This window comes from Pipistrellus kuhlii, unplaced genomic scaffold (assembly GCF_014108245.1).
Source record: "Pipistrellus kuhlii isolate mPipKuh1 unplaced genomic scaffold, mPipKuh1.p scaffold_m20_p_11, whole genome shotgun sequence".
In the NCBI taxonomy this organism is placed as follows: domain Eukaryota; kingdom Metazoa; phylum Chordata; class Mammalia; order Chiroptera; family Vespertilionidae; genus Pipistrellus; species Pipistrellus kuhlii.
In genome coordinates this window covers 857,496-877,568 of record NW_023425416.1, presented here as the reverse complement: position 1 = coordinate 877,568, position 20,073 = coordinate 857,496, and the positions used below count along the sequence as shown (strand labels likewise).

The 20,073-nt window shown below is 48.9% G+C and overlaps 1 protein-coding gene across 15 annotated transcripts in view; it reads right to left on the bottom strand.

The window, feature by feature from the left end:
• FOXP1 (forkhead box P1) overlaps window positions 1-20,073 on the bottom strand; it is a 525,702-nt gene that overhangs the window by 67,517 nt on the left and 438,112 nt on the right. For 13 of the 15 annotated variants that reach the window (XR_006741059.1, XM_045578936.1, XM_045578935.1 and 10 more), the window contains 4 exons: window positions 17,908-18,045; window positions 16,821-16,910; window positions 11,465-11,618; window positions 5,540-5,744 (listed from right to left, as the gene is read on the bottom strand). Coding sequence is in view for 14 of the 15 variants with exons in the window: in XM_045578936.1 (XP_045434892.1) it covers window positions 5,540-5,744; window positions 11,465-11,618; window positions 16,821-16,910; window positions 17,908-18,045 (587 nt within the window). In the remaining variant the exon portion in view is untranslated. The remainder of the gene's footprint in view (window positions 1-5,539; window positions 5,745-11,464; window positions 11,619-16,820; window positions 16,911-17,907; window positions 18,046-20,073) is intronic. The other 2 variants (XM_036430537.2, XM_036430540.2) reach the window with 1 other exon arrangement.

Genomic DNA, 20,073 nt, shown 5'->3' with positions numbered 1-20,073 from the left:
TGCAGGTTCTCCAAAATGCTGTAATAGGAAAGTAAGATTGGTGGTAGCCAGTGTGTGCTCAAGTACTTCAAATCGAAAGAAATGTAAGACCAATCATCTGATTTTCAAAACCGAAACCAAGAATGATGAGAGGCTAAAGCCTACAGATCAATTATCTGGCTCAAAAGGCCCTAAACAGAAACATATTCAATGGGGAAAGGCTTGTGAAACTAGAACAATTCTGAAACCAAGCTTCTAGAATTTTAGAAAATAAACCAAAAACACCAATATTTACTCATCAACATAGAATTTAGTTTAAGAAATTAGAAAGAAAGCAGCAGGCTGCCCACATTTCAGAGTCCCCAGCCTTTTGAAAATAGTGAGGCCCAGTAGACACAAACATTACTGTTACACAGTCAGATACACGGCAACATGGCCAGAGGCCACAGCACAGGCCAGACACCGCAGGGAAACTGTCCGAGGCGCACCAGCCCAGCCCAGGCTTCAGGGCAAGCGAGAGAGCGGCCAGTGGCCAGCTGCGCCAACAGAGGAGAGTGCCCGCGCAGGCAGAGGCGTGGTGAGTGGACGGAGGCAGGGACCCCAGGAGGGGGCCGGCCTGGTCCGCTGACTGTGAGGACAGCTGACAGCGAGGACAGCTGACAGCTGCAGAGGCCGGACAAGGCGATCTCCCGGAGGCTGACGACCTTGCCGCTGCTTCCGGAAGGCCTGGAGCCAATCCTGAGCAGAGCTAGGCCTTCCTCCCAGAAGCACGCCTTACAGCACAGCTGCTGCCCATGGGTCAGCTGAGAGCAAAAACCTGGGACCACCACACAAGGAGCATTTCCAGTGTGGCCCAAGGGGGCAGCGGGAATAGAGCCGAGACCCCCGAGGTACCGCCAGGAAGGGGGGACTTACCAGGCGGAAAGAAAATGGGGACGCTTTAAAGGGAGAGAGGCTTGTTGTGCACCTGCCTGTGTGCAAGTCTTGCACGGGTCATTTTTGTTTCTCACGTGCTGCTTCAGACGGAAATAATGTCTAGGCCTTCATGAAAGGCCTAGAAAACGTCTGTATCCAAGTGAAGAGGAAACTGCTCTTTTCCTTAAAATGTGCTGATGTGCACACAGCAGCTTTACTGAATTAATTTTAAATTAAATTTAAATTTTCTTTTAGGAATATTGATGTTAGTTCATCACAAGTAGTCGTGTGATGCTTAAGGACAGGAATGCACTCTGAGAAACGGGTTATCAGGGGGTGCTGCTGTCCTGTGAACACGGGGGGGGGGGGGGGGGGCATCCCCACAAGCCGGGACGGCCTTGCCCACTGAGCCCAACCACACGTGCAGCCCCCGGCTCCCGGGCTGCAGGCCTGCACAGCACGTCACCCACAGCCACACGGAGGCTTCCGGCGCCAGAGGAGACGGCACGGTCCGGACACGTGTGCACAGAGACGGCAGGCTGCCGCCTGAGTAACACACTGCTTCACATGACGAAATGGCAGCAGTGAGCGCGGATACCGCGGCAGCCGGTCAGCGAGTGCCCGTGCTGGGTGAGCTGCGGGCTCACTTTTACAGGAGGGCAAGCAGCGGGATTGCCTGCACCAGCAGCACCACGACACGCGTCACGCACTGTGCGCTGACATTAAGATACACTTGGCGACAGAAACTCTTCAGCTCTGTTTCCATCTTATGGGGCCCAGCGTTGACTGCCCCAGCATTGAGTACATGACTACATTCACCTCTAAGCTGAACAGAACTTCAAGTGCTGATTTATAAACTAGGAGAGCAACTTGAATTTGGAGCCTGGATATGCCACTATTCAGTCTGTGACCCCAGACCAGTTCTTTAATTTCTACGACTCAATTTCCTTGTCTGTGAAATGGAGACGCTAACCCCTAAGCTTCCTGGCAGTCATGTGGTTCAATGAGCCATCACTCAGCCCTCGCCTGTGCAGAGGAAGACTGATTAATAAGTGTGAGCTACCTTCCCTTCCCCAGTGCACCGTAACATAATGTGATATTTAGAATTTTAATTCAGGCAATTACTTAAGTAGTAATTGCTATTTGTATTTACATAGCTGCTTTGATCCAAGAAGCTCCAAGGGCTTTACTAAATTTAGCATTTTCATAAATGTTTCATTTGCATGCTGTGGATTTTATTTACCCACACAAAACTCGGAATTTCCTAAAGCAAGACAGTCAGACGAGTAAAGAAAACAAGGTAATCGTGTCATGTTTACAGGGACCTCGGTCTGAGTTTTCTCAGCGACCTCCGAAGCCTGGCCCCTGGTCCTGGGGAAGGACATGGCAGCGGAGCCAGGAAGGTGCCTTTTCCTCTGCCAGGCCCTTCAGCTTCTGCCCACCCCACTTCTCAGGCCCTGGGGACGCAGGCGGGTCACAGCCCAATGAATGTATTCATCATCAGCACAGCAAACGGGACTTGATTGTGGGAGAAAGACCTGAATTCTGAAAGTGCTGATGCTGACTGTCCGACGCACAGGGACAGGGCGTTAGGAAGTCTGGACCCGGGGCTGGTACTGCCCCCAACGGGCAGGGCCACTCATCCAGCCACAGGGCCAGGAGGGCGCCCTGCACAGCAGGGAAGTGGGTTTCCACCAGCCACCTTCACCAAAGCACGCTTCTCCCTGCTCCACACTCAAGGGTTTACCCTGAATGTTTTAATTACAATTTTCCTGCGTAAGAAAATTAAAGAGGAGAGTGGGAGTGGCATGCCAGTGCGTGACTTATGTCCGCAGCAGCCTGCAGCTCGCTGAGGCCCAGATCTGCCGTGCTGCGAGCAGGAGGCCGGGTGCACGGCCAGGGCTGGAGAAGGGGCTGCACGGACTGCATCCAAAACAAACAGCCCAGACACTGCCTTTCCCAACAAACCTTCCCAAAAAGCCACCCACGCCTGCCACTCTGATCCCTCAGGAACGTGGGCAGTGCCAGCCCAGGCGGGATGCTCAGGACGGCGAGGACTGAGGTGAGACCAGCTCCCAGGGGCTCCTGACAAGCAGCAGCTCTGGGTGGCAGCGAGAACCTGGAGTTACGGTGATCGCTTTCTGACTGTGTCCACTACTTAAACAGGACACCACACACGATTTAGAAATTAACCTGAACCAGGCAAGAACCTATCACATTCTTATAAGTACCTATCTATGCATGATGGTTGAATTTTTAATGATCAGTTCTGCAAGGTTATAACTCTGCATTATCTTCAACCTAAGGTGCTCATTTGTCTTATTTGCTACATTCAGTTTAAATGTGCTACTTAGAATTTTCTTTTAATGCAGCCACATCTAGGAATCCACAGAAATCTAAACTGAGAGCAGTGGCAGGTATTGTCACACCCGCACATCAACTCCAACGCTCAGCCTGCTTTTACCCCCGACTAAGCTCAGAGAGGCCTGGTCTTTTCTGATCCGTGTTCTAATTCTGACTTGCAGTATACCGAGGATTACACTCAAGTTTTGTGCAGACAAACAAGGGCCACAGAAAAAAAGGCGAACAACTTTTTCTGGAGTTGGACTGTCTGTTAGATGAATTTCCTTTCAAATGCGCTCAGACACAAAAAGGGTTCTCCTCCCCCGGCCTCCTGCTGTGGACACACCTCTGGCAGGAAGCTGGGCACCCTGCACCCAGGCAGGAGGGTGTGTGTCAGGGGCACTCTGTGCAGATCCACCTCGGCCCACAGACTGTGCCGCACCCCCAGGCCTCGGGCACCCTGCACCCAGGCAGGAGGGTGTGTGTCAGGGGCACTCTGTGCAGATCCACCTCGGCCCACAGACTGTGCCGCACCCCCAGGCCTCAGGCACCCTGCACCCAGGCAGGAGGGTGTGTGTCGGGGGCACTCTGTGCAGATCCACCTCGGCCCACAGACTGTGCCGCACCCCAGGCCTCGGGCACCCTGCACCCAGGCAGGAGGGTGTGTGTCGGGGGCACTCTGTGCAGATCCACCGCCCCACAGACTGTGCCGCACCCCCAGGCCTCGGGCACCCTGCACCCAGGCAGGAGGGTGTGTGTCGGGGGCACTCTGTGCAGATCCACCGCCCCACAGACTGTGCCGCACCCCCAGGCCTCGGGCATTTCTGGAGCACGCCTGGCAGGGGTGACGGGCCCCAGGACACCAATACACACGCAGCAAGGGGACGCCTGGGGCTTTCTCCCCAAAGCCACCTCAGGGCGGTGTTTTTTTTTTTTAAAGACAGAGACATTATAAAAGACGGTAAAGCAAGAGCCATGATTGGCTTCCAGACACTCCAATCCTCCCTACTGGGAACATCAGAGTCTCCTTTGGGCAGTGGCTCCACGCTGATTCTGCCTGCCCCACCCCGTTCTTCACCGCCCCCCCCCCCGCCCCCCCGCGGCCTACAGCACGTTCGGTCCTCTCTGCCTTCTGCAGAGATTCCAATGATCTTAAAATGCAAGCTGAAAGGTCTGGTTAAAGCACACCTAAACCTCATTTGGGGAACCTCTCGAGGGTGTTACACTTGAATGTGACTCTCTCTCACACACACACGCACACACACACGTATTTAGACAATGTTGTCTGTGATTAGTAAACTCTACATGGATAAAACGTTGCTGGTATAAAGATACAAACCTAATTAAAGCAGTGGGCTTCCTGATGTTTGATATTTCAAGAAATACATAAAATTATATTTGTAATTGCTTAAGTGAAAAGATAATTTTAAAACGTTCACTGAGTCACTACTATTAAAAATGTAAAATTTGTTTTTTCTCATGGTAATAATGCTATCACATTTTACTTCTAAGATCCCCTCTGTCTATGGAAGCTTTTCATTATGTGATGTATAGGAAATGATTTAAAAATAGTAAACTAAAAAAACCTTCTCATTTTAAGAGCATTATCTGCACAGGCACATTCTCCTCCTGAAAAGCATCACAGGAGGCGTCAGCGCTCTTCCCTCAGCGATGCTCCCAGGGGGCCTCCCACCACCTGCGCTTCAGCAGCCCAAAGGGGCTCGGGGCGATGGAAGCACAGCTAGACCCTGGCATGCACTGCGGCCACGGGAAGGGGGCGGCGGGTCCCTGTGCTCACGGGGCCTCCGCCCCCGCCTCGTGGCTTCAGCGGGTTCACTCTAAGAAGGCCAGGGCTGGGGGCACACCGTAATGCACAGATGGGCTCCCTGCCTCGAGGAGGGCAGTGCGGAGCAGCGTAAGTTTCATGCTTCTCAACCAGGACTCCACGTTGCCCACGGCGGGCACTGCTGTTCCCTCAGAGGGGTCTGGAGCCAAGGCAACCAGCGTGCATGGTGAGCGCTGGGCAGAGAGGAAGCCTGGAAGCCCTACAGCCAGCCATCCAAGGAGCATGCAGGGCCTCCGGCTGGGCCGCAGTTTAGGTGGAGCCACAGCAGTGCTCACGCCATGTTGGAAAGGTGGGAACTCTTAGGTGCTCACACCCAACGATACTGAGGACATCCTTAAGGGATCATATGCACATGCAAGTCCCACGGAGCCCACGAGGGGTTGTGGAGACATGGTGAGGCGCCCTCACGCCCATGTGCCAGACGGTGTTGGACACATCTCAGTGGCTGGTTCCTACCTTTCCCTCTTGGGGGTGTGGACTGAGAGCTGTCCATTGGTAGAGGCATGTGGGTTCATGAGGAGGGAGGTCTTGGCAGGGGCGGAGGGGACGCAGGTGGCCGTGGTCAGATCCACGCTGCCATGGCTGCTGCCCGTGGTCTCCTCGGCAGGGTGCGCACTCGTCACCTCTTTCCAGAGCTGCTGCAGTTCTGCTGGAATCATGCCTGAAACAAACAAATTGGATAATTAAATCAATTAACAGCCAATTCCGTCTTCTTCAAACAGTAATTAAATCCAAGAGTCAGTAAACAAAGCCCAGTGTCAGGGGGCTCTGGGGCTGCAGTTCTTGGCCGCCCACGGAAAGCCAAGGGTCCGTGCCAGCCTCTCCTCCCGGGAGCGGGCGCAGGTGAGGTGCCCTGGGCTGCAGCCCACAGCGAGCCTCCGTCCCGGTGGTTTCCAGATTTTTTGGGAAAAATGTGGATAGATGCTATATATTTTTAGACACAAAGAAGGACTCAAAATAAATGTGTTCAACAATACTATTATGACAACATGAACCAAAAAATGAATAATTTTTGTGCTGAAGTCTTAAATGATGACAAATAGCTTTGTTATTAAATATAGTTTTTATTAATCACTTTTAGACATAAATTATGAATTCATATCATCTTCCTGAAATGCTTTTCAACTTTTAACAGTCAAATTGATTATACTATGATTATTTCATTAACACACCTATCTTCCTCATTAATTTTGGTTTCTAGTACCACATGCTTAATTGATGGATGTGTCTACTGAAAAACTGTATAACTTTTTATACAAGTAACACTATTATTACTGTCATTTCTTAGATCAGCGCCAATGAGCCGTCGCAGAATAAAATGAAAACATAAAGTTGGAGTACAAAGTTCTCTTGTTTTTTAACGGGGTCAAAGTGGACATGGGTCTTAAGGAGCAAGTGTCAAACCATACTTTAAATCCCCAGGAAGACAGACAGTGAGTATGCTTGTCTCACTCCTGTGGCCTCGTAGCCTCAATCCTGCTGGCACGCCTCTCGACAGTCCCGTGTACTGCTAATGCACAGGGAACCACGCACATGACAACCACAAGCTCAGCTCGCGGTGCGAGGGCCCCAAGGGAAGGCGTGACTGCTGGGCGTCCGCACCTCGCCTGGCAATCCCGCACAACGGGGCGGGGCTCCTGGTTTCAGTCCCCCAGGTACTACCCGATCTGGAGAGCTGGCCATTTTCTGACTACATACAGCAAGTGAAACAGCGTGTTTCTTACCGAGTCTAAGGGACTGAATTTTAAAAGAAGGCTGTGTGCATTATATTCATTTGAAACACATAATAAAAAATGCCAAGGTCTAAATTTAATTTATTTTTGTCATTTAGAATACAATGGATAGATAATCATCTCAACGTGATCAGCCAAACATCTTTACTTTGCTAAACTGTTAAAGATTTTAATTATGCCGGCATTGGCGAGCACCGTCTAATGAGGCGCAGGGCTCCAGAGAGCCCGAGTGGCTAAGAACTGTGAAATGAGTCTGATAGGATTTTTTTATGTTCACCGTGGATCGTTTGCATATCAAAGAGGAGTGAATTATTGCACAGCAGACCAATAACCTTCTCCGCCTTTCTGAGAGGAGTGGTAACAAAAACAGTTGATCTCTCCCAATGGTTCCCCACAAAAAATGTTCAAATACTTAAGGATTTGCAATTAATATGTACTATAATGGAGGCTGCAAATGATACATTAAGTGGTCAGATATTCTTAGAACGCATCCTCAACAGCCAGGTCGGTTTTCTTCTTCCTTCATAAAAATCAAATGCCAATTATATTTTGATGGATTTTGTCCCAAATGAGCATTCAGTTATTAGGCATATTCAATTATTACTTGTCCCTTGAAATTAAACCTCGAAGGCAAATTAAACAAAGGGAAAGGTCATTCCAGAATCCCATGGCCGGTTCTGGGCACCTGGGTGATGCTTTTCCGACGCCCAGCCAGTGGCCTGCCTGCCGGGCCTGCACCGCCGCGCACACCAGCCATCCTCGGTGAGCGCTGGCCGCGACCACTGCTCACCCGCCTGGGACAACAGTGAGCAGGCTTGGCTGTTGGAGATAGCATATCGATACAAAGCCATGCAAGTCAACATCTGTTTTTATTTTCCAGGGAGTGGACACTTGAAAAGCACAAACCGCCTATTTTTCCACTCATCCGGGTCAGTGGCCTGGGAAGTGGAAAGTCTAACAACTGTGTTAACACTTTTGCTCTGATATAGAAGAACAGAACTTTGAAGCCATTTAAAAAGTAAGAGGAATTAAGCCTATTAAAAATTACATACAAACTAACAGGAAGCTGTGTATCTAGCAAATAAAGCCCAGCAGATGTCCTGTTAACACCTAAGAGAACATTCCTATTGCTCGACTCCCTTTTATTCCAGTGGGATGAATCAGGTTCATCATCGTCCACAGGGAGAAATGGTAAATAAAACAGTAACTTATGGACTTCTGGGTCAAATTTCAATATGATAATCAAATTTAAGAATATTCATTAGATTTAGAAGGAAGCAATCAAATCAGTGTCCTCCATCAGTGCTACACCTTGATAGCATTGTTAAACTTGGGTTCCATGAATAGAGTCCCGTCTAGCAAGATCTCGTGAGAGAATGAAGACAGATAAAAAGCAGGCTAGTCACTCATCAGACTAAAAAGATATCAAATTTCCAGAAAGCAAGCATTCCTTCCAAAATGTTAGATAGGAATAACTGTACTGAGTTAATAAACATCCATTAACAGACACATAACTGAGCAATAAAGTTTCTCCTATTGATAGTATACACTTAAAAACTTAAAAATCAGAATAAAATTGGAAGTATATTTCAACATGGAAGCACTGGTCCTGAAAAGGATCAATAATTAAAGAGACCGAGGAGAAAAACATACACTGAGTGTGTACAACAGAGAAGGCCCTATAGCAACCTTACAAACAACAAAAATATGCCTCCATTTCATAACCTTCGGGGGGGGGGGGCCTTTAAAACATTATTCTCTCTCTCCATTCCTACACTCTGATATTTACATACACGCCTCCGTTTCATAACCTTCGGGGGGGGGGGGGCCTTTAAAACATTATTCTCGCTCTCCATTCCTACACTCTGATATTTACATACACATTTTAGGTAACTCAGCCTATGCCACGAGCAAGGATATGAAAGAATCTCCATGTTTGTATCATGAAGTAGGCATTTCCAGTTATATTAACACATTCCCCTTTCCCTTGCTAGCTTTCTTTTTCTAGGATAACTGGTCCCTCCATTATAAAAAGAAATGCAGACACAGGTTTAAAAAATGTATGTTGTGAGGACAGTTGACAGATTACCGTTCACGGAACTCAATTTTACAGCCCGGGACTGGCTCATAGACAGCAGAGCTGACCAACCTTTCTGTCCTTCACTCCATCCCAGGTGACCTGCTCCAGCAGAAAGTTGATTTAAGCCTCATAATGGTATCAGTTTTAAGCCATTATCTCTTTGATAAAGAAAAAATTGTATTGTCTTCCAACACCACAATTCTCCAGCCCTTTTGGACGAGGGGAAGGGGAGACAAAACCAACTTCCTGATTCCCCCAAAGATGGCCGCGACGCTGTGGCTCACTTCCCGCAGGCACCAACTCCGGAAATTCCATATTTATGCCTGTGCCCCTCGGACACGCATAAAGACACCCTTTAGATTTTAAATACGCATCTTCCTACTGCTGCGGGGATTCGTGGTCCTGGCACACTGCTGGGCGTATCAATCAGTGCCGGGCCGGTGAGTCACCGACAGTGCCTCTGATGTTACCGCAGCGCTTACACTGCACGCATCGCCACGTCCATTCCCTCCCCATTACACAGGAGCTTGTCTTGTCACTGCCCAATTGCCCTCTTCGGACAGCTTAACGGATGTGCCACCACAAAGAACCCCCGGGAGCAACTGCACAGCCCAGCAGCGGAGGGAGGAGGAGCGGCTGCGCCCAAGTCCAGTGGGCGTGGCACAGCAGCCTGCCAGTTTCCAACACACCCAAGGTGTCTCAGTGCACGTTGTAACACTCTGCACGTTCAAAAATGCATTAGCCAAAATGCCCTTTGTTTCCCCTGGCATTGCTCAGTTACCAAACCTCCTAAAGTGACAGCAATGGAGAAGTGAGCAGTCTGGCAGAAAGGGGAGGAGAGGCAAGAGGAGTCAGAGGAAAAGCCCTGGCCGTCACAGTAAAAACACCTCCACAAAAAACAAAGCCACCCCAGATGGGACAGAAATGGGGTGTGACTGACTCCACACCGCTCAGGTGCGCCCACACTCACACCGCACAGGTGGGCCCACACTCACACCGCACAGGTGCGCCCGTACCGCACAGGTGGGCCCACACTCACACCGCACAGGTGGGCCCACACTCACACCGCACAGGTGCGCCCGCACCGCACAGGTGGGCTCACACTCACACCGCACAGGTGGGCCCACACTCACACCGCACAGGTGCGCCCGCACCGCACAGGTGGGCTCACACTCACACCGCACAGGTGCGCCCGCACCGCACAGGTGGGCCCACACTCACACCGCACAGGTGCGCCCGCACCGCACAGGTGGGCTCACACTCACACCGCACAGGTGGGCCCACACTCACACCGCACAGGTGGGCCCACACTCACACTGCACAGGTGCGCCCGCACCGCACAGGTGGGCCCACACTCACACCGCACAGGTGGGCCCACACTCACACCGCACAGGTGGGCCCACACTCACACCGCACAGGTGGGCCCACACTCACACCGCACAGGTGGGCCCGCACCGCACAGGTGGGCCCACACTCACACCGCACAGGTGGGCCCACACTCACACCGCACAGGTGGGCCCACACTCACACTGCACAGGTGCGCCCGCACCGCACAGGTGGGCCCACACTCACACCGCACAGGTGGGCTCACACTCACACCGCACAGGTGCGCCTGCACTGCACAGGTGGGCTCACACTCACACCGCACAGGTGTGCCTGCACCGCACAGGTGGGCTCACACTCACACCGCACAGGTGAGCCTGCACCGCACAGGTGGGCCCACACTCACACCGCACAGGTGCGCCCGCACTGCACAGGTGGACCCATACTCACACCACACAGGTGCGCCCGCACTGCACAGGTGGGCTCACACTCACACCGCACAGGTGAGCCTGCACCGCACAGGTGCGCCCACACTGACACCACACAGGTGCGCCCGCACCGCACAGGTGGACCCACACTGCACAGGTGGGCCCGCACCGCACCTGTGAAAGAGCTGCTTACACCAGGACTGTCCTAAACACAACAGAGTGCTCGCTGCTGATGCCCGACAACCAGGGGAATAACTTGTCAATAGCTTCTCAAAAAAAATATTTAAAATCTATAAAATCTTGTTATTTTTTAAAGAACTTCCATTTTTGAAGAAGAGCTATAGATATATATGCTCCCTGATCAGATGAGTGAACTAACCTGCTCAAAAATAAACAGTCAGATAAAGGTAAAAAAGAAAAAGAGAGCAAAACCAACAAAAACCTTTCGTTTTTATAATCACACAAAAATAAACTTGACTCTATCTCTAGATATTAGAAAGTGGAATTTATAAAGCATGACTAAGATTTAAAACAGAACAAGTTACATGACATGAAATGCAGCTTAAAATGCCAAAAAAAAAAAAAAAAAAAAACCCCTTCAAGAAAATTCATTTGTAATTCCAAACTGAAAACATTCCATCTGATTAAAATGCTGTCAGTGGGGAGCACTGCTTCCCCCTCCCTCAGGGACACCTGGGTCCAACTGGCACCAGCAGTGTGGGGACTCCTCCCATCCCAGGACTGCAGGGCTTCCTGGGCAGTTCCTCAGGGGCAGGCAGGGCCCAGAGCTGGCACCAGCCTTGGCGTCCACACCCACCTTGCGAGAGGGGCTGCAGGGGCAGCGCGGGCTGGCCGGGCGGCAGTGACAGGAGGCCTTGGCGCTGCAGGGACAGGAGGTGCTGCTGCTGGAGCTGCTGCATCTGCAAGAGCTGCTGCTGGAAAGCCAGCTGCTGGGGAGCCACCTGCTGCTGCTGCAAGAGACCAGGCAGAGAGTGAGGCCGCGAACAGGCCGGTGACCGCCCCACCCGCCACCCACGTCCCCGAGAGAAGGGGCAGGTGGGCGAGGGGCGCTCCCTGTCAAGGTGTCACCGTGTGGAGTCAGTCACACCCCAGGGGTGTGAAAGGGACCGCCCCACTCCCTCACCCAGCGCGTGCTCTCCCTGACTGTCAGCACGGGGACCTCAGACCCCAGCAGGCCAGAGCGCAGGGACCCCAACTCCGGTCCCCGAGGGGCCACAGACAGCTGCCTCCCTCCCATGCACGGGCGAGCTTTTAACTGCTCTGTTTATCACTTCTGACATAAATAAATGGGGGAAAATCAGGCCTTTGAAGAAGAAAAACTTCATCTAATATTGTTAATTAGCCATGACAAACGATGAAATAACATTGTAAATCTTTCATAGAAACAGTCACTAGATTTTAATTACACACATTCATAATTTAGCAAACAACACTGTACTCAACTGGGTTTCATATGGAGACACTGAGCTTCGATGCCTCCACTCGGCTGGAGGTTCAGAAACCCTCCCCGTTTCCCTTCCCGGCTTTGGGCTGGAAAGAAGGGGCTCTATCGTTTGACAAATATCTTTTTGTTGATTGGACAATGACAGGAGGAAAACTTTTGTTGTGTAAAACATCAATACATCATTCCTGTGTTTGGCAGGCCTTGCTCCAGCCAAAAAAAAATTAATGTAGATTTCCTCAGTAATTATCTGAGTGATAGAAAGATAATACAGTGCAGCAGAACAAAAAATAGAGGGAAATTATCTCATATCCTTAATCTGCGAGGAATCAGATCGAGGTGGAGGTCTCAGCCACATCATGGCTCACGATTTGGAAGGGAAGTTAACTCTTCCCAAACTGTAGCCTCCAAAAAAGATCATTTAGGCAAAGAACAAGATCCGTTTTCCTAATTGTAAGTATTAAGGAGAATATCAGAGAGACTTTGCAACTAACAGGACTCCACGACCCTGCCAGAGCTGCTGAGAACTACACTTTACAAACAACTGCATTCACTTAGCCCAACCACGACCTCCAGCTGATCCATCCATGAATGTGTGTGGACCAAGGCCTCCTTGATGCAGAGATCAGGGGAAGAGAGAAATGGAGGCTTCCTTTCGGTCTCCGTGTAGTTTATTTTACAGTAAAAAAAAACATCATTCTCCTATTAGCAACCAATTTCAGACTTACTACCATGCCACTGAGAAAGTTAATTGAGTTTCACTCCAAAAAACAAATTCTATATCACTAACAACAAAAATTTAAATAAATTTAAATGAAAAGCCAGTGTTTTCATTTTAAGAACAGCATGCTTAAAATGATCCAATTGTTTTCACCCCTTCCCACATTATCACATTAATGTAAAACCCAATGATAGTTATATTCATGTCAAAATGATTTTTCTCTTCTTCAACAGATATTAATTCCCAGAGTTTTTAAAAAAGGGGGGAAGGTAGACAAAATCCAACACTGATAAAATAGAAGTTGGAGGATCTAACTCCTCTTGAAGAAGAAATAATGGGGATGGGGGGGTGTTGAAGTTTAGGGAGGGTGTTTCCTGTCTTACTGTAAATGAAATGTTTAAAGATGCTGTATTTATATAAAATGACTGATGGCTTTTCTGTTGTCACTGCAGCCATCCCTAGGAAAGCTCATGAAAGCTGTCCACGTTTGAAAAGCCAGGATATAAAAGTATACAAGGCCCATTGTCCAAAGAAAGAATTTAAAAGCAACACTGGTTGCCAAACTGCTCCCCACCCAGTTACCAAGCACAGGATACGAGCCCATTTGTTTACTTCTCACAATTGAACGCACACAAAAAAGGTCTCGGCGCAGTCCCTGCCACAGGTCAGCAGGCAGCGTTAAAAGGCTCCATTGCCCTGATAAACCTTGCATTTCGGATCCCCTCCCTGGAGCTGCAGTCAAAGGTCTGTTTTCCTTTCTTCGGCTCCTCCCTACTGCCTAACATAAACTGTCATAGCTGCCTGGGACAAATGGCCCTTTTAAAACAATCAGCTTAGCCTGCCTCACCCACACAGGATGGGAACTCTGTTTGTGGCTTGCCTTACTCTGGAATCTGCCTTCTATTATCCACACCTATTCTGTGAGCAGCTGCTGAGGAGCCAGCTACATGGGCTGCGTCTCTCCCCTCAGGAAGGTCAGGTCTAATTCAGTGCGGAGCCCAACTTGCTCAAGGAAACATCTTTGAGACAACTTCAGGGAAAAAGCAAGTAAAGGTTCATTGTTCTGGCCAAAGATCAAGCGCCTTATAGAAAGGTAATCAAAAAAGGGAAAGGGAGGGATGGGGGGAGGACCTGACAATTCAAAATTATGAGCCACTAATGACTGGGGATTCAGTGAATTAATATACTTGTTCCATCTGTCAACATCCAAGTTCAAACCTTGTTAAAGTCATAACCACCAGTCCACATCATGAATTGATGCCATGTGACTTGGCCACCACCTGCATGCTGATTCAGGGGACCACCTCGGGAAAACGAGGCTCTCAGCGCCGACAGCATGTCTTGGCCAGATCCCCCGGGAACTGGGCATGTATCTCAGAACCCAAGACCTGCCCCTGAGCGTGCCTCCCCTCGGGATGGGAAGGCAACATCTCCTGTGTCACCCACGCCTTCAAAATGGAGGACAAAGCGCGGCCACAGCACACGGAATGTCCTGGAGATGCTGAAATGCTCCCGGAGCGTCTCACCTCCTGGCTCAGGAACCATGCATGCCTCTCCCCCACCCCAGACTGCTCCGCCACCAACGCATTCGGCAGGCCCAGATGCCCCTGACAGCAGCGATTTGGGAGAGCGAGCTTTTAGTCTTCCTTCTGCTGCACAACTTCCCCCTCGCGTGTCTTATCTGCCCTCTGAGCGCTTCGACTTTCATGTTCCCCCAGCATGCAGACGCGCATTTCAAACCAAGTCTCGCAGACCAAGTAAGAGGTTAATCAGAAGTGGCCACAGAAGGAAAAACACAATCCCTGGTAACTGATAAGAATGGCAGTGGCAGCCCTTTTTTGTTTGTCTTCAAATATAGAGTTAAAGATCTTTAAAAAACTAAATTTTGATGCCTTTGAAAAGGAAGAAGCACAAAATAACAACAGGGGGTTATAGCCTGCGAGCCACGGGGGAGAGACTCCGTAATTCTTCCTCTCCCTTTTGAAGGCTGTTAGAAATCTGACTCAAAAACCCAGCGGCAGAAGGGAACCCTCTGGAGGCTGTAACCATTTCCTGTGATCATGCATAATGTGCTTCAAAAGTGGGTTTTTACCAATTCTGTTGATCAATTGCACCTCCTTCATATCCTTCTCTTCTCTGCTGTTTACATCTGATGTGACTCAATGACAAGCACTGTCTGAGGCTGTGAAACAGGCCTGTCATGTTGATTTATGGGCGCATCAAACCACAACTTGTCCAAACCGAAGCTCGCAGTTCATTAATTAGAGAGTTGTGACTTTGAAGTCAGCTTTCAGACTGTGGTTTTTAACATTTGGCTTAATTTATATGCTCTTGAATGTGGATCTCTAAGGAAAAAACTGAAATTCCCTTCTTGTCTTTGAACTTCTTTTGACCGCACAATAATCATTTCTTTGTCCAGAGTGATGCCTGCAATCCCGGAGTCATTAACGCGCATTGAACTGCACTGATGAGTAAGCCCTGCTGAATTAGAAAAACAGCCAGCAAAACAAAGCTGAGAGCCTCCTGCACAGTGATATCTCACAATTACATGCCTTCCCTCCCTGTGCCATTTCCATTTTAATTACTGTTAGTCCTTTAGATTTACATTTTAGACACTTTTTAATCTGCTCCCTTTTCTATTACAGCAGGGCCCGGTAGCACGCCACTGTACACAAATGTGTCAGCACTTTCATTGGAGCACCTCTGCCCTGCACCCCGAAATGGCGCCTGCTCTCCGGGGCTTCCATCCAGGCTGCAAAGAGGACTGCAGGTGAAAACTTGACAGGGCATGGAAAATGCACCCAATTTGTGTTGTGAGAGGAAGCCACAAAGGGGAAGGGCCGGCTCATGCCCACTTGGGGGAGGGAGGAGTCACCTGGGAAGACTGCTTCCGACCCAGGAAAGTGGCCGCCTGCTTAGGGCCACGCAGAAGCCATTACATTGAACCGTGAGCTGTTCTCTCTCATTCCAAGGAGAAGACACTCACATGAAAAGCATGCCAGGCACTGAGGAAAATGAAGAGTTAAGATACGGGGGGCAGCTCTGGGATGGTAGACAGATGCCCTGACAATGCGCACAGGCACAAAGACACGCCCCCATGACTGAGCCTCCCGCACCCGGGCCTCACAGAAGGTCCCCCACGTCTTCTCATTCCTGGAGGCAACACGTCCCCTAACTGGGACTTACAAAACATTGTGCACATGGAAGCTGCTGCGATGCCTTACTGTTTGCTGGGAAAACACATATAATCCAAGCAGGAGACTTCTCGAACGTTAGCTGTGCCACTGCTGACTCGCTTTTAGCAGTTCTGATATGTACAACTCGCATGAAAAGTTAAACTGAGATTGTGGGATGGGAAATATGGCTCTAACTTTTTTTTTTTCTTTTTTCTTTTTTTAAATAAATCCTCACCTGAGGATACTTTTTCCATTGACTTTTTTTTTTTTTTTTTTTTGAAGACACATTGATTGGTTGCTTCCTGAATGTGCCCTACTAGGGATCAAATCTGCAACCCAGGTATGTGCCCTTGACCAGGAATCCATCCCGAGACCCTTCCTTGTGCAGGGCGATGCTCTAACCAGTGAGACCTACTGGCCAGGGCTTGATGGAACTTTCTGTTTATCCAACCTCAGCACACACCCAAGCTCTCTGAGCTGGCTACAATAATCAAGTCTGTGTCCAAATCAAGTTTTCCTGAAAGCACTTCACTTCCCCCAGGTACATCTTGCAAAGGGGCCTGAGGTTCTGCCCAGGACCCCCGCCCAGTGCTCCCAGGAGGTGCACCTGCAGAGGGTTATAAAATACCTGTCAGCAAACACATGGGACCCAGAAAAACCGGAGCGAAAACAGGACAATAACTCTCGGTCTGGAAGCTGAGAACGATAGAGTCAGCTCAGTTGTGCAATCATTTAAAAGATGAACGACAGTTTAATAGCCACTAGATCGTCCTGTGGGACCTGTGGTTTGAAAGTAAAATAGCATTGTCGGTACCTCTTTAGGCTGTTTTCCAGCATGTTGTTGTTGTAAAAGTTGAAGCTGCAACTGCTCCTGTTGTTTTTTATAAAACTCTTGAAGCTGCTGCTACAAAGAAAAGAGAGGACGGTAAGTCAGGGGCAGTGCCCGCCACTGTCACTCTCGGTGCCATACGCAAACTGAGATTTGAGAAATAGGATCCTTTTATCTGTAGTGGCCTGACCTTTAGTTTGAAACTCCACAATAAATTTCAGTACGCACTGACTATTCTTGGCATTATTGTTTGAAAAGTAATCCCCCAAGTGAACTGATGAAAAACATACCATTTTCCACACAAACTCATTAAAATAAGGCAAGGGATGACCTTTGATTGTACAACAAAGGCAAACGCCCTTGCTGAGAGTCTGGTGAATCTCTCCTGCAAACAGGCGGCTTTCTCAGTGACAGGGCCGGGGAGAGGGGCTGGCTCCGTGCGCATGCGCCTCAGAGGGCAGCCAGGCTCCTGGCGGCCCGCCCGTGGCCCGCACCTGCCCACAGCGGGGCCATGCAGGGCTCCGTCTCATCCTTTGCGTTTAGGGGTCCATGAAGTCTAAAGATTAGGTCTTCATGGTACAGTGGCAGCCAGAAATTCATTTCAGCATCAGCACAGGTGAAAGAAATAAAGTCAACTATGTACCTTACAATTAGCCAAGCCCAAAATGGTCTTTGTGTTTGAAAGAAAAATTCTGTAAGCTTCTGAGTTGAAATGGGACTGCGAGAGCTGTCCCATCCGCTGCTCCCAACGGCTCCGCTCTGCTTTGATTCACACATTTAGAAGCCTCTGACTTACCAAATAAAAGAATGCAAAGCCACATAAGCCTAAAAGATCTTATTTCCACCAAGCCCAATTACAGCCCTAATCTCAGTCCAGAGGGTGCTCTCCAGACCAAAACCTAGTGCTGTGCAGGCTCTCTTTCAGGGACGCAGCCCATTGGTTCTTCAGGGCCCAGCGGCCTGCCTCCCCTCTGGCTCCGCCTGTGCCTCCAGGAGGGGGCCTCCGCTCAGGTGAGGCCGGCCTGGAGCTGACCAGGGGGCAGGGGGCAGGGGGAGCTGGGAAGACGGTTACCTGCTGGAGCATGAGGGCCTGCTGCTGCTGCAGGAGCACCTGGAGCTGCTGAGGGCTCAGCACTTGCTGCTGCAGGATCTGCTGCATCTGCTGGGGGGTGATCACTTGAGGTGTCATCATAGCCACTGACACGGGCACCTGGAAGGTTAACACAGCGTGAGCAGGAGCCAGGGAACGCACAGCACTCAGCCCTTCCAGGCTTAGCAGCTGCAGGCCGCTGGCTTCAAGAACTGACCGATTTCCCATGCAGGGTGCGATCCAGAGGGGATGCAGCAACAGATCCTATTGAATCTGTTAGGAAGTTTAGTTTAAGTAAAATAATAATAACAACAAAAACAACAACAACAACAAAAGAAACCCCTGCAGCACTGACAGCTGTTCCAGGCAGCCTCTCAAGCAGACAAGGACTCAGGCAGATCTGGAGGTAGGTTAGAAGGATCTCAATTTCTTGTTAAGAATGAGTTTTCCGTCACAATAAAGTTATCACAAACAAATTTTGCTTTAGAGAAGAAGGCAAGTGGGAACCAGTGCCTCCACAGCTGGAGCTCACAGGACCCACTTCCTCTGTGGACCGCAATTTTAAGGATGATCAGATCAAGGGATGCTTAGCCTCCTGCACGGCTGAGCCCTCGGAGGGCGCCTCCTGCACTCCAGCACAGACCTTCCTAGGAGCCTTTCCCCTTCCTCATTCAACCGCACACAGATGTCTCAATTCCTCCACTCTCTGTGTGATACCAGGCGAGCTGCTTCCCATGACATTTCAGTGACAAACAGCGCTGGTGATGAACTTGATAGCATTTCATATTTGCAACTGTTAACACGCTTCTGCACGGGCATCTCTGCAAGGAACCTGCACACAGTATCTGAAAGGATGATGTCTTGTTCAGATAAAACACTGACATTAAAATGACAGGCTGTCTTGGCCAAGGTTACACAAATTGTATTCAGGCGGATACCTAATGACAATGCTGTGAATTCTGCAAGCTTTCGAGAATGTAATTTAGCTATTCAAAATAATCGCTGCACTTGTGTCTCATTTGCAGACTACATGAGAACCATTTTGTCAGACCCGGTAATACAAGACTGTTTCATGAAAAATCACCCCAAATAAAAAAGATAAGGAAAGAAAAAAAAACCAAAATAACAAAAAAAGAAAAGACAAAACCTGTATGTCTTCTAATAGTAATATTTAAGCATCGTACTTTTCTTTAGTTTTTAATCAAACATGTGACAGCAAGAAGCAGTAAAGGATATACTCTGTTAAAAAGGATCTGCTGTCATCTCATGCATTACAATAAAAGGTAATAACATGTTTTGCACTTTGCCTGTGTGCCATTTAAAAAAAAATCTGGCAGACAATAGCTGATCAGAAGATAAAAGAGTTTTAAAAATCTTGCAGGGCAGCAGTAAGCAAAAGCGAGAAATGCAGTATTAATTTTATGTAACATAATGTCTTAATATGCAGTTTATCTTGACTTTTTCACTTGATTTGTCCTGTCATTTGCATAGCGAGCTCTCATTCCTAATTTCACAGTCATTATGCACTGATGTCCCGATTTCTCAGCATCACTAATTTTGATGAACTAAAAATGGTTCCTGAAGGTCAGATCCATGTACAGCAAACACCCTTCACTGCTGTCTCCAGCATGTTTCTCTGTGAGGATATTTATGTGGAAGTTTCTCATTGTTTGGAAAACACTACCCAGAACATTTGAAAATTCTCACTAACCCAACTCATGAAGGTCATCACAGTCTTCCTATTGCACGGCCTTTCAAATGTAGATGTAGATACATTGTAATTTAAAACAGATGGGAATGTCTGAATATTCTTACATGCAGAAAGGGACAGATGTATATGAGTGGATAAATTATCCTTTTAAAAAGACACTTGGAAGCACAAAATACCACAGTGGTTCTCAGTGGACTTCCATTCACTCTAGAGAAAACACCAAGAATCCATCAACACACCTAACCATCCAGGCGCTAATCCCAGTTACTCTACTTTGTCTTCATATAGAAAAAGCATTTTGAAATTTTCAATGTATTTGGATGCCAATCACTATCTTGAGCTGTAAAGCTAACATCACAATAGAAGTTTACTTTTCCTTGAGAGTTGCATCATCACACAGGGACGCTTGATTAAGCAAACAAAAGAACCAAGTTTAA